The sequence below is a fragment of the Strix uralensis genome, chromosome 4 (assembly GCF_047716275.1).
Source record: "Strix uralensis isolate ZFMK-TIS-50842 chromosome 4, bStrUra1, whole genome shotgun sequence".
NCBI lineage: Eukaryota > Metazoa > Chordata > Aves > Strigiformes > Strigidae > Strix > Strix uralensis.
Window position 1 is genome coordinate 71,176,187 of NC_133975.1, and position 15,306 is coordinate 71,191,492.

The following is a 15,306-nucleotide window of genomic DNA, read 5'->3' on the forward strand; positions in this document are numbered from 1 at the left end:
TATGAGTTAATGGAGGGTGTGCTTTGAATACATATAACACTATATATATGCTACATGGAGACAAAGAGGCCTTATAAATTTCAAATTTGGTCCTTAAGTCCTATATACCTCTGTTCTTCATCTATAGAAAAAGAACAGTTGGCTCCCATTTCACAGGAGCATTGTGAAAATTAATTTATTCACTTCAGCAAAAAACTCAGATACTAGAGTAAAAAGCCAGACAGAAAAACTGAAGAGGAAATTAATCCTTCTACCCTCAGTTCAAAAGCCAGGTAATGTGCATTAGGAGAGATACGAGTCCACGTAATGAATGCTGAGGGCAAAACAAACTACCAAACAGCCCTTTTTAAGCAAACCTCATCAGTCTGTGAGAGGATAGAACCAAGGGGAAAAATGCCACACACACCTTTGGCACACAGAAAGACTATGCATTTAAGTGAACATAGCGGAACCTGCATGGGCAGCTTCAAAAGCTGCGTATCCGATTGCTGCAGATTCAAATCCACAAGCAGAGTGACAGCCTCTTAAATGCAGGTGGGGTTTTTTGTGTGTGTGTGTGTGTGTGATCTTTCAACAATAAGCTTAGCTATATTACCACTGCACAATATACGCCTGCTGACATCACTGGATTTCCCCATACGCAGCAGTGTCAGCCCTAACGGTTTTCACTGGGCATAACTAATTCCATTCAGGTTATAAGAATATGCCTGGCCTTCCAGCTATCTGCATCAGTTGTAATAAATTCAGCGAAACATAAAATCTTAATCACTTTATCACTGCTACAGAAATCATAAGAGCTAGTCCATGCTCTGAACATTTCAGTTAACACAAATGGGCAGTTCCATTGCAGACCAAGTGAAGAGATTGTAATACTCATTACCAAGGGCAGCTCTCTCCTGGGATGAAGCTTTTGATCTTTTTACATTTTCATTTGTGGATGGTATTTCTGGACTACCAGAAATGACCTGGGTGGCACTGCAGTATAAGCAATGCTAACTGGTATTTACTTTTTGAAATATGTGCCAAAACTGCTCTGCCAAACATGACAGGATACGTGGTTTTTTTTCAATTCTGTACCACTTTCTTTAAGTCTATGAAAAAGGATGCATAACAGAGAGGATTTGTGACTCTGTTAAACACAGAATTGATTTAAAGTCTTAAAGCTCAGGCATATTTCACGTTTGGGAATACTCAGATATAAGGATTTGAGCCCAGAGTGCATATGGTGAACAGCCACAACATGCTACTACTATATTCCCCAACAAAATCAGAAGTAAACCCAGAAATATTGTCTTTTCATAGTTACCTTTTAAACAAGATTCTTATTGTCTGCTATGCTGTTACATTTCTATTCTCCTTCCACATCTAAAAACATACAGCTACAGAAATGTGGTTGTTTACTGCAATGTTATGAAGAAAAAAAGTAAAAAAGACAGAGAACAAATTGACTCATGCTGACTTCTTGATTTAAGAAGACTCTAAACTGCCACCCTGAATCTCATTTATCTTTCATGAAACACATAACAATACATTTTCCCCTATATACTCAGTTTAATTTTTCAAAATATTTTGAAATACACTTATTTTATCTATCTTTCTTTCAAAATCCACTGTCTGACTGAGGTGACTCATCTGACTTCTGTAAAAAGAGATATATCCTTCCAAAGGTGTTGCATTAGAACATTTTCCCAACAAGGAAGGCATCCTCAGCTATAAATCTCGTGATAGAAATGATACATTTGAAGTGACTGCAGTATCTTCTCAAAATAAAGATGAAAGTTGCTTGGTATTTTAATGACTAAATTATTGTCAAGACCTTCCAAAAAAAAATAAAAAGCAAAAAGATCTCGTACAGCACCACACAGCCAGAATACTGTTAGGTTCATCCATATCTCCTTCCTCTCTTCTTCCCCTCTTCCCTCAGCAAATGCAAAGACCTTGAAGAGTAGCGCATGAGAGAAGCATCAGGTACAAGGTCTCCTACTCCATTTTCTGCTCTTCTGTTCTTATATCTAATATTTTTAAGCTATCCCAAAGGATGAAGAAAATGGTTAAAATTTTAGTCTTAGCTATTTAACCATTTTCAGCACATTTTATATGTAATATTTGCCTATGGAACTAATCAAAACAACAAATCACATCCCTAAATATCATTAGACTGGCTTAAAAACATGATTAAAATAGAACTAAGTGTGCATTAATTATTTGTGTTCTACTTCCCAAAGCCTTTAAAGTTCATATTCTCAACCTCGTCTCTGTAAGGAGCTGACAACTTACATTAAAAGAGGGAAGAAGAGATGGAAATCATGATGCTTCTCTTCCCAATTGTTCCCAATAGTTGAAAGAACACAAAAAAGTAAAAATCTGTGTAACACATGGCAAAAAATCCACATGAACATCAAGCATGAAAAATGCCCAATCATTTTATGTTCATTCTTTAGCTGATACACTACGACATTAAGTAAGTTCTAGTCCTAGTACGCAGGTTGCAGAATTACGCTACGTGGTATGCAGCAGGAAGGTGAAAGGACAGAATTCTGTCCCCTTTTGCTGACATGAAGCAGCAGCTGAGCCCCTCTATTTTTTCCAGAACTATTTTCCACATTTCACAGTAGAAAAATGGCCAAAGGTTCTATAAAGCCTCAAGCCTCCGTTTGCTGCTCAGCACAAATAAGAAGGATGGAATTGTAGAAGAGCAATCATGATAACTGCACATCTGGACATGTTTCACTTGGCCCTAAGTGTGCAGCAGTTAGGCAGCTGTTTCGAGGAACTGAAGAGTTTCACTGGCAGGAAGGAAGAACTTCAGACCAACCTGCAGAATCATTCATTCATCAGTGTAAAATGAGGATGGTCTCAAGTTACAAGTTTTATCTCCTAACTATACTGCTACCCTTAGCCAGCTTAAGTCTAGTTCATTGCTTCCTTCTTAGGCAAACTCACAATAACTTCAGTGATAGCCGTAAATTAACATAATTCACCACAAGATGATTAACAATTAACCAAGATGTGACAGGACCCTAAGTCACCCCCTTGTTAAATAATATGAAAGCAGGACACCTCCATTTCAGCTCTGCAGCAGAACTCTCACACTAGTGAGGCCACGGTTCCTAAAGGAGTATACCACCTTTCAAGACCTTTACCTAATGATAAGAATCACAAGCTTTCCGATAGAGCAACTGGTTCGTTACATGCCAGGCAGTGTCATAAGACACAAAAACCTATCCTACGTTATAACATATTTATGTTTACCTTAACTATATTCATCTAAAATGTATGACCTTCGTATGTGCAATATTTTTTAAAAAATTTCCACTAACCAAGCAAAGGCAACTTCTCTCTTGTGTTTTGCATGCATCACATTTACTATGACCTTATATTGCATCATATTATTGCCTGGACAGAGTTACTCCTACGTACAAGGCCAGAAATTTGAGCAGCACAGCAACTGCAAAGGACTGGAGTAAACATGGTGATTCCTCTGCTTCTACCATGAATTGTTTCAATTACAAACTTCTACTCTGTTAGCCTACCTATCCCTTTTCATGTTCAAACTTTCAGAATTGTAGCAGAAGGACAGAAATGTGGGACAAACAGTTGACCTGAGAATTCCTTGTGTTCTGCTGTTCATCATCTCATCAACAGCCATCTAAAAGATTTATAATCTTGTTTCTAAATCTATTTTTTAACACTGTGAACTGCATAAGCAATTTTAAAAGAAAAAGAGAGAAGTTGGAGAAACAGAGGTTTCCTTCTGGGCCCTTCCAGATCCGTAGAGCAATTTTCTAACATTTGTACTGAAGAACATGCTGTTAGTCTCCCCAAACTATTAAATGCAATAAAAGATGGCATCAACAATTTACAAGCAGTTTATCCCACTACTAAACTGTAGTACATTAGTGACTGTGATTCTATTCTAGCCCTGAAAAGGAAATGCAGTCCAGCAATTATAGACAGATCAGATAAGTACATCACGGAAACAGAGATGTTCACACAGATTTAAAAGCAACAACACAGGAGTCAGCCACACAGGAGATGCAGATCGTGCCTCTTGTTCTGCCAAAAGTAACCTCTGAGATCCCAGTTTTAAAATTAAGGAATGATAATTGCCTTACTCACAAAAGTTAGTGCTCAGACATGCACATACATATGAGTAGCATTTTAGCTCATGACTCCTGAGATCTCTTAAACGAAGCGGTCTCAAATGTTTGCTTTGTTACCATCACAGGAAAAGACTGTGATGTTCCATGTGAGGTGGCAGCCCTGGCTCTGAAGAGCCACAAGCAGTGTTAGCGGGGCAATCCTCCCAGCCTCACTGCCTCTCCCAAATGAAGGCTCTGCCATCCCTCCAAGCTCTGCTACAGCCATATACCAGAAAAGGATGCTAGCAATTTTGTTTCTTCACCAGCAAAAATAGTTTCACACTCATGTATGTTTGCATGGAACCTTGCATGCGTTCCACACAATTTGAGAATCCCTGCACCAAATCCAAAACGTATGAAATGAGAGCTTCTTCTCCCTTCTGCGAACTGCTGCCTGGGCTTTCCAGAAGAGGGAGGCTAATTCAGCTGAACAGCAGAACATAAATCAGGCCAGCTGCAAGATCTGACTCAGGTCTATACTCTCCCACTGCTCTGAAATGACATAATCCATCATCCAAAATGCCCTCATGTCAGCTCACAGAAGTTACGGCTCCAAACTGGAAAGAATTAGTCAAAAAATGGAACAAACCACAATGAGATATCAGGAGGAGGTATACACACACTTAAGTTTGTGTCTTCCCCTCCCGCCCCACAAACTACGCAGAGCTTTTTCCTACTATTACTCTTCACTAACTCCTCAACAGAAAATACCAACCATCTGAATTTCTGTGGGAAAATAAGGACTATATTTTGATGACAGGAGTGCATCTATGCACACACAGAAAAAAGCAGACATCTCACCAGGAAAGCACCAAGTTAACAGGGCTGCAGCAACAGTTTTAAAGCTCCTTTTACACTCAGTGCTTTATTTGTGTTCTGTCGTTCCACTCAGGAAACTAAGCTATGATTTTCAGAGAGACTCAGGAAATCAGGCATCTGATGCCTACTACATTTAATTTACGGGTTTTGTACATTTTTCCCACTGGGACATATAGTACCTTGTGAAACAAGTATTACATCCAGTCTGCAGTCTTAGTGGGAATCTGAGGTTAATTACTTTTTCCAGCAATGTTTGGCACAGAAGGGAGCCAGCTGTACATTGACAGGTACCTTGCACAGGTTACAGCTTTCAGAGTGAAGACATTTCAAATACCAAGTGCATCTTCTTGTGCAAACTATTTCACATCTCCCTGCCTCTTCCCCCTTGCACTGTTTGTCCAGTACTGAATATTTAAACTACAAACTCTTCCAGTCAAGGATTCTCATACTCAACCTGTGCATAGTACAACCTTACGTGTGTCAATCTGAGCGCATTATGAGCAAACTGATACTCATATTTATTTCATTAACATGCATTAGCACCAAACACAAAATGTTACTCCAGAAGAAAAACCCCACTGCTATGCCGAGGATGACCATGGGCATGTAACAGGGGAAATGATAGTTGTGGGTCTTTTGCCTCTATGCCCTGTCAGTTCAAGACACTCCTATTACAGGGATTAATGTCAGCCCTTCCGTCAGTCCACCGGGCAGTGGCTCGCAATCACTGCGGTCATAGACTCCCAGGACAGGATGTCAGGAATTATATACCAGGAAGCAATTCCAACAGACGGGGCTCGCTCCAGGCTCAAATGCCTATAGCTGTGCAAACTGAACTCCAGTTTTACTGCCTGGTGGCATAATACCCATTTCTTAAACAAAGGAATATAACAACAGTTCTAGGACACTAACCTAAAAGGGATCCAGAAGTGTAGGACTCATAGCTTACAATTCATCTGAGCTAGCTTCAACTGTCTAAAAATAAAGTGCCAGAGTCTAATCCTCTAGGCTCTTTTTATGGTGAATGGAGAAAGACAGGCACCTCAAGAAAGAAGATAAATGACTACACTGCCTTGCCCACTGCTATTTGCTCTCATCCCATCAACTACAGAGGGAGCCTAGACAACCAACTTACGCACAACTAACTTTCAGACAGCTAAAGACTGCTTCGCTTGAAGTCTGGATTGCTGGGTACACAGTATTTCTGAAGAATTTCTGCGCTGGGATGGTAAAAACCACTTTTATTTGTGGTTATCCCATTCTAAGCACTACTTTAATTTAATTATTTCTGTACTTTACAGTTGTCTCTAGGGTGATTTTAATTAAGGTTTCTTCTAGAAATGCTGAATATGTTAACTTAAAACTCAAAGTGTTTGTCATCTGGTAATTAAAATATTTAATTAAGAACTAAATATTGTCCTGAAAGTACAAAATAGTCAAATAGTGTTCTGAGGTAAGTCTATCTACACTGCAGCATGTTATAAAAATCAGTGAATAATTCATGGATAACCTACATTTTGTAAGTCAGAGAAAAGAAAGTTAACGTCCCTATTAGTAAAATTGAATTTACTTCTCTTGCAGTAAGTCTGGTCATGGTCAGTATTTTTTTATATATATATATATATAAAATTGCATTTTAAAAGACAGCAAACTGAAGTTTCCAAAAGACAACCAACAGGATAAAATGCATCTCAAGAACTGAGGTTTTTCTGCACGGGTGTCCTACATTTCTGTGGGGAGTCTGGTTTTATCACAGCTTAGATTTTAAAAAATATAAAAGGGATGCATTAGCACTGCTAGTACTAAAGGGCGCAATGGGTTCTCTAAACCTTAGCTGAGCCAATAATTAGGCTTTCTCAGCAGCTATGCTAGTAGCCAGGAAAATAAAAAAGAAAGCAAGCGATGACACCTCTTAGCCCCGCAGCCCTGCCTGCCTCCTGCTCCGCGCTGCCGCCGCCTCCCGCCGCAGGAGCGGAGCCGAGGGGCTGGGCAGGCGGCAGCGGGGGCCCGAGGGACCCCCTCAAGGCACTTTCCCCCAGTTCCCCGCACCTCAGCCACCGCAACCGGCCCCGTCTCCCCGCGGCTCGACGCGCCGGTCACGCCCGCTCGCTGCCCGGGTCGGCGGGAGGGAGGGAGCGAGTGAGCGGGTCGCCGCGCAGCCGGCGGCGCTTCCCCGGGGCCGGGCGCCGCAACTTGCCGGGGACACGGCGGCCGGCTCCCCGCGGCTGCTCGGGGGAAGTTGTCGGCCAGCACCCTCCTATCCCCCCTGCGCCCCGGGCCCGACTTACATGGTGCTGGCGAAAGGGGGTGGCGGGTAGTAGCCGTAGGGCTCCCGGAGGGTTTTCACGGCTCTCTGAGGCGGCGGAGGGGGCTCCGGCCCCCCATTGACGCCTCTCCAGCCGCGGCGCCGGCGCTGCTGCTCCTCTTCCTCTGCCCCCTCCTCCTCCTCCTCCTCCTCTTGCTGCGGGGGGAAGGTCACTCTCCCCTGCTCCTTGCTTTTCCTGCTCTTACTCGACATGGTCAGGGTCCCCTCAGGCAGCGGCGGTGGCTGCGGCTGCTCCCGCTCCCAGCCGGCCTCGTCCGGCAGCGTGTGTGGCGGGGAAGGAGGCAGGAGGAGGAGGAGGAGGAGGACAGCCCTGCCCGGCAGCGGACAGAGCACCTGGAGAGGACAAAACCCTCACCATAAAACCACCGCCGCCCCTCCGCCCTCTCCTCCTGCCGCCCCTCAGGAAGGCGGCGCGACTCGGAGCCCGGCAGCGGGAGCCGGGAAGTGCCGGGGAGGCGAGCAAGAGACAAGGCTCCCGGCGGCGGCGGCTCTGCCCCTCTCCTCTCCCTGTCATCCTCCCTCGCTAGGACGGCATCGTTACTGAGGCGGAGGGGGCGAGCCGCGGCGGAGAGCAGCAGCCGCCTCCCGCAGCGGGCGCCCGGGAGAGGAGGGGACGCCTCTCCCCCCACCTCCGCCCGCCCAGCGGCCGCCTCGGCCCGGCCCGGGGCGGGGAGGGGTGGTGACGGGGAGGTGCCGCTGCCACAGGGCCGGTACAAGTGTCCCTCAGCCGCTGAGGTAACGGCTGCTCCCGCCGCGCCCGGCCTGCAGGGGCTGGGATCGCCGCGGGCAAAGAGAGCCCTCGGGCGGGTCCCCGCCGCCCTACGGGGCCCGCCAAGACGGTACCGAGCCCCTCGGACGGGGCCCGCCGTGGTACGAGCGCCGAGGGAAGCCGGGGCCGGTTTGCTCAGGGAGTACCGGCGTGAGGCGGCGGCGGCCGCCGGCAAGGTAGTTTTCCCTAAAATCGCCCAAACGCAAAAGCGGTGCGCAGCCCGCAAGAAGCTCGGTCGTTATTTTGAGGAAATACGCAGCCCTACACTGGAAGGAGTTGAAGTTTAAATTTTCAGGTAAAAAGGGACTCTGTTGACTCGCTTACCCATGATAAAAGCGAGTCAAGAGTTCCAAAGTGCTTCAGACGTCTCTGCCTTAGATTTGACTGGTTTAACTCTGCATGGTGACAAACTAAAAAACAGTGGGAGGATGCTGAGATGCCCATTGCATGTCATCAGAGCTAATTATACTCTATAGACACCGATCACAGATTGTTGCTGTACGGTGACGTCTTACCTCTTTTCTTATTATGAGATTTTCGGTGCATTATGCCATAGGGAAAATTATTCCATGACAAAACTATAACCCCATTAAAATCGAGGCAGAGCATGTGTGGCTTTATACACAGAGTATGCAGAACAGTAGGTACACAGAGTCTACACATATATATACACTAAAGCTATTCCTTTGACTACATATTGCTGAGATGCCATTTTTCTCTTGCTTTAAACTTTTTCGAAGCATTATGTGGCTATCGGTGTAAATTTGCATGAATCTGTGTTCAGAAACACAGGTCCTACTGAAATAGAAATTAATGTAAATTTTCCAATTACATCAGAGAAAGTGGACTTTAAAACCACATATGACTGCTTACACAGAATTCTCACTGCTGAGCATCATTAAGTAGTCTCTTAGTATGAAATGGGCATTACCTCACACTGTACACTGCTTCCAGTATCAGCCATGGTTTTTGCCTTTATTGTTGTCCATATGTACGAAATTTGTACTCGTGAAGCGCAGGAAAAGCCAACCAAGAGTTCCACAGAGATTATTTACTCAGCTACAGCTTTGAAGAAAGAACTGGGTTTTGGTTTTGTCAGTTTAATTAGTTTGCATTTTGGAACTATTTAGGGAAGTAGTTTTTTCATGTCTTTCGTCACATGTAAAAAGCCATCGAGCTTCAGTGGAATTACGTACGTGGTCATTTCTTGCTAAGAAACTAGTACCTTGTGTAGCGAGTGTAACTTTGAAGTACTCAGGGTTATTCATTTAGGACAGTAGGTGTCTAAACTATTCATACACACTGTATCAGTGCTATATAATTCAGAGCATAGCCATGTAACCATCTGCTTCAAACCTTGTATTCTTGCAGGGGCACTTTGACTTAAAAAATAATACTGCCCATCTTGTATTCCTTTTTCAAAAAAAATCCTCTGTTATTACAGTGGGCTACAAGAATGGACTTTCAATTGCCTCTAGAATTTCCCTTGAGAACAAAACATAAAAGTACAGCTGAAAGTAGATGAGAAATGCTCTTGCTTCCCAAATGTATCCTCAGAGCAAGGCTTCCACATATCAAGGCTTATTTTCTTTTCAGAAATAGATAAGAGAGGGTTTTAATATTGGTTCTTAGTTTGAAGAAAGTCACATTCTTGCTTTTTATGTTGTGCTTCCCATCACTAATTTGAATTGCGTGTTCTATGGATTGTGTTTTTCATGATTTGATGGCTGGCTAATTAGAGATTGGTTTGCTGTTTCTACTATGAAAGCTAATTACTACCATCTATTCGGTTATTCAAGTCACTGATAATGCTTGACTTGGAAATCATCCTTGCAGAAGCCTTCATGATACATCACTCCATTTTGAGGGGTAAAATGATGATAACTCTCCAAGTAATCACAATACTATATGTTACAGTATGTATTTCATGCCATAGAACTTTCACCTAAACTGTTTCTGTAGTTTGCTCCCGAGAATGCCGTGTGAGACAGTGGCAAAAAAACTTTGTTAAAGTCATGGTATGGCGCTGTGTAGAGGGCCACTTTTTCTACTACACAACAGCGCTGCAACACGGACTTCTGACAAATGTGATTCCCCTCACCGCCTATGTTAGAGAGGAAATGCCAGCCAAATTTTTCAGGGAAGTGAGCGTTCCTTCTTGATACTGAAGGAAAAGGATAATGTAAGAAAAATTGACCAAATCCTTTTATCTTTCTCACCATACTGTTACAAAGCCACCAAGCTGAAATACATAGTTCCTAATGTGCATTTAGATTAAGTGCTTTTCTTCATCCTACCCTTCCTGCTTTATTTGCTTTCTGGTCAATTTTGGCCAGCACTTGCTTGCATTTGAACTCTACAGCACAATAATAGTGGATAAATTTTCCCCTTTATTTGAAGGAGATCCTACCTGAAAAACAGTCAGGATGGCAACAAAAGAATCCATTGCAAATCTCAAATGTACTTTGTATGGTTACAGTCTTAGAAATATTTTGTATTTCCAACTGAAATGTGTAGGAAAACAATCTCAGTCATAATAAAATAGTGTATAGAAAATTTACCACGGTTTGAAGTATCAGGCTGCTACCAGAACACACTATCAGATCAGGGATATGAGAATCGCTGTCTGATTAACCTTCAGCCATCACTGCCTTACCTGACAGTAAGAATTTAAAAATCATTGCTGTGTCTTGGTGGTATGGTTGAAGCTGAATATGGCTGAAGCACCATATTCAGACACATAAAATGCATGAAGCTACACTTTTGAAACACCAGAACAAGCAAAAAACCTAATAGTACTGAAATTGCACCCACAAACTCCTGGGCATGGCCAAATGCTCTTGAAAAGGGATTTCTGTTCGTGAGTCATTTACACATTTTTGAAAACATTAATAATGTCAATAGTGCCAATGTTCCAAAATCACTATTCTTCACAAAAATATTTAATGTTATCAAAGTATCAGACAGATGTCAACATAGCCAAACTGCAGAAAGCGAGGAAGAAAGGATGAGTAGACTTGAAATACCAGGCAGGGCAATACAGGGAACCATGTACCATCTCTTGTTTCAGCTGGTTAAAGACTTTACAGTCAAATGCAGCCAATGTAGTATATTTTGTGAACGTTGACTTGAATTTACAGGGTTTTGAAGTGATGTCATTTTAATTTAGAAAACCTCTTCCTGGAAGTTGCTCAGACAGGAGTACAATAAGGAAAGGTATACTACTATAAGGACAGAGACTGAACAGAAAAGTCTGAAGGATTTACAGCAAATAGTGAAACATAACAGATATGATATTATATTACTGAAGGTGCTACATTATTTTCCATACTTTTTTTCTTTTAGGACATGGATTTAATGCCATAACTATTTCATGTTTGAGTTGGAATTGCAGCCAGAATACAATCCCTCATTCTTTTCACCAGACTGGCTTGACCAAGACAGGGTGGAATGAGATTGGAACAGGGTTTTGTTTACATGGATCGACTACTCTCTGGTGCAATTTTTCTGTCCTCAAAATTATGAGGAATACACGATTCAGATTTTTAAATTTCTATTGGCAGTATTTGTCTGCTGGAAGGGAGTGATCAAAAAATAGCTTTTCTAAATTGAAATAAGATGTCTAAAGAACCCACAGCAATAAATTTCCATGAAATATTGTCAAAAACATGAGCTCCATGTTTCTCTTTCTCATTTTTTCAGCTTAAGTTAGGCAAATAAATGGAGTAAAGATCTGAAATAAGAAAACAGATAGCACAGCTGGCATTCAGTACACAAAAATATCAGGAAATATATTCAGATTCTTAAACTGAACTAGCATAGCAGTAGTACCTTCCAGATCTATGAGGCACCTAACTGAGTGGTAAGTTAGGTGTAATCAGTAAGACTGTGACAAGTGATGGGGAAAAAGGACGTTTAATGAATATGCTCTGGGGTTTTCTCTTACCAGAATTTCTCTGAGAGGTACATTTCAACAGTGTTAATTTAAAAATAAATCTAACCTGCTTGTTGAAAATCGGATTGTTGACACTAAGACCTTCTTGTTGAAACTAAGTGATTTAGATTTAAGAATCAGCAAGATCCAAGAAACTTCTAGTAACAATTTTCCTTGCAGAACAACTTTGTGTGTCATATGATTATGCTGAATGATTATTTTCCTGCTTTATAAAAAAGTAAGAGTATCTTCTCTCAAGAGGCAAAACTGTTTTTTATGTGCTTGAAGTGACGGGTGAAGAGAGGCAATAAGACACTCATGGTAGTGCTAGAAATAGAATCCAGGTCGTGCAGTACACTGAACTCTTCTCTAACGTGTGTGTGTACTACTTTCATGAAAATTGGGAAGTTGGTGGGAATAGCAACAGTGTAATGAAAGCAAAATTGGCCTTCTTTCCCTCATACTGGGAATTTGCCTACTTGCCAAGAACCCAGTGTTTTCAAGGACATTTAGCTCCTACATCAAGGACTTCTGTGAAAGTCTAAACAGGTTAATCAGCGTGAAGAGAAAAGGAGGAGTGATGTGATGTCACTGATCTGTAAGCAGATCTCAGCCTCAGAACTAATATTATGGTTTAAGGCTTTTAAATGGGATGAAAAGATAAATTCCTGAGACTTGAGCCTGTAATTTCATGCACACTGTGCAGCCATTCAGGCCCATGCAAAGTGAGTGGGTATAAAATACTGTCAAATCACCTACTGGAAACCAGGCCCTCAGCGCTGTGTGTTGCAGTTGTATTGTGTGGTCTACTTTATGATATTAAAAGGCTACTGAAGTCTCCTGCCAATAAAACCATTAGATAGATACTAGCTACATTTTCAAAGGTCTGCAAAATGTCTATCTAGATAAAATGGACAAATACTCTCTTTTTTTTTGCATTAAGTGACAACTGCATGTACATTTACATGTTCTCACCTGTTATTTCCTTTTTTCTAAGGCAAGTCAGATGTCTTTAAACAAATCCAATGTCTTTGCATACTTCTGAACAAATCCACAGGATCCCAAGCCTATGCCAATTAAATTTTATTCCTCTCTTTTCACGCGTACTAGTAGAAAATAGAAGTTAACAGAAGTGCTATTAGGAAAGGGGCTACAGAATCAATTCCCTTATCTGTACGTTGCCCTGGGGACTGTATATAGGTTATAAACTTTAAAAAGTATACTTTCATAAGATTTGCTTTACTCACCATTTATATATAAGTCTGGATTTTCTTCCTCAAACTAGTTTCCCTGTCCCTGTGTCAGTCACTACTCCTTGAAAATGTAAATGAGAATCTTAGCCTATTGCTGAGTGCTGGCAACCATGTGATAAGTAAATTTATTGTCATAAGACAACATCTTTAACAACTAAGTTTTCTTTTTGACAGTGCTTCACATATGAGTGGATGAATGCAACGCACCCTACTGTCCCCTTGCTGGTTGATAGAAAAATTTATCACATGGATGCATTCAATGTTTCAGCTAATGAGATTGGGAGTTGCAATGGATGTATAGAGCGCAGAGTAGCTCTTATTTTAGCAAATTAGCAATGATTTTGGTCCTGTGCAAGTAATTAAGTCTGAATGTATTTGGACACAGTTTGATCTTTCTGTAATTGGGGGAGCAGGATTTGAGTCACTGTGGGGATCAGAATAGAGGAAGCATGACATAATAAAAATAATAGCAAGAGACAAACAGATCGTGTGATGAATTAAAACAGTTCAGAATGATTTTTAAACGCAGAAACAAGTGGATTTTTCACGTTGTTTTGTGAATAGATATTGCAATATATTTTAATTTGTGGACATATTCTCCCTTGTGACATCTTAGCAGAAAGAAATTTAAACAGCAGCTTACCATTATAAAAGACAAATCTGAGTGACAAGCATGGCTTCCTGAGGAGGAGAAAATCCTTCACCCTGGTTTGCACCATTCAGAACTCTGTTGTGCTGGATATCTGGTGATTTTGGCTGAAAGCTTACCTGATTCTGTCATAGTTCAGAGCCTAATTTTCTTAAATTGCATCAGAACCCTTGGATAAATAACATCTGGTCCTAACTACTTGCCATACCTCAAGGCATTACATTTGTCTTGTTGGAAGAGGAGAAAATGGACATGGGCCTGTTGGAGAGGGTCCAGAGGAGGCCATGAAGATGACTGGGGGGCTGGAGCACCTCCCTTATGAGGACAGGCTGAGAGAGTTGGGGTTGTTCAGCCTGGAGACAAGAAGGCTCCGGGGAGACCTTAGAGCAGCTTTCCAGTACTTAAAGGGGCTACAGGAAAGCTGGGGAGGGACTCTTTATCAGGGGATGTAGGGATAGGATGAGGGGTAACATTTTTAAACTGAAAGAGGGTAGATTTAGATTAAAGGAAGAAATTCTTTCCTGTGAGGGTGGTGAGACACTGGCACAAGTTGCCCAGAGAAGCTGTGGCTGCCCCCTCCCTGGCAGTGTTCCAGGCCAGGTTGGACGGGGCTTTGAGCAACCTGGTCTAGTGGAAGGTGTCCCTGCCCATGGCAGGGGTGTTGGAACTGGATGATCTTTAAGGTCCCTTTCAACCATTCTATGATTCTACAAAATACCACAGCACACTGTGTGGTAAAATGTAATTGAAAATGTAATCTTCCCTTCCATGGGCTGCTGTGGAATAGGTGACAACCACAGGTGCTGTTTGAATGACAGCAACTCAGTGGGTCATCCAAAACTGCTTCTTTGCTATATTGGAGGAATGGGCAACTACAAGGGAGGAGATTAAAAGAATATCCTGCTAAGTAGTGTAGCTGTGCTGTAAGTAGGAGTACATCCTCCTGCAGAGCTCCAAAGTAATTTGTGGCTAAGTGAAAAAATGGTTCAGTATCTGGTATGGCAAAAATCATGTTTCCAGCTCTACCTAATAATTCTTACTCTTGAAATGTTTTGTTATTCAGTGCATAGTGAAGGACTGAGCACTTTGAATATCATCATTCCCAAGTGACCAGGAGATAATACTGGCAACTGGTGGATTAGTCTTAAGCCTCTTGGTAATAAACTTCTTATGAAGAGGCCACATCTCTGAAATAAGATGTGCTCAGAGACATTCATTAGGAATTAATCAGAATTTATAGGAGACACAGTGAAGCTATATGCTTGTCTGATTAAAGCAGACACAGGATGCCAACAGCCCACTTTTGCATAGCGCACAACGCATTTAACTCATGCCAAGTTCAGGTGTCCTACAAGGTTGGGGATCCCATATACATATTCTGTCTTACGAAATGAAAAAAAGTCCTATATATACT

General features: G+C 42.0%; 1 protein-coding gene and 1 long non-coding RNA gene across 3 annotated transcripts in view; one reads left to right on the forward strand and one right to left on the reverse strand.

The window, feature by feature from the left end:
- TRPC3 (transient receptor potential cation channel subfamily C member 3) overlaps window positions 1–7,886 on the reverse strand; it is a 46,612-nt gene extending 38,726 nt beyond the window's left edge. The window contains exon 1 of one of the 2 annotated variants that reach the window (XM_074867243.1): window positions 7,250–7,885. In XM_074867243.1, coding sequence (XP_074723344.1) covers window positions 7,250–7,479 — 230 coding nt within the window. In that variant the 5' untranslated portion in view covers window positions 7,480–7,885. Of the gene's footprint in view, window positions 1–7,249 lie in introns of both variants that reach the window. The other variant, XM_074867244.1, reaches the window with a different exon arrangement.
- Window positions 7,887–8,044: 158 nt separating this feature from the next.
- LOC141942960 (uncharacterized) overlaps window positions 8,045–15,306 on the forward strand; it is a 34,897-nt gene continuing 27,635 nt past the window's right edge. The window contains exon 1 of the long non-coding RNA XR_012628788.1: window positions 8,045–8,351. This is a non-coding gene — a long non-coding RNA (uncharacterized LOC141942960). The remainder of the gene's footprint in view (window positions 8,352–15,306) is intronic.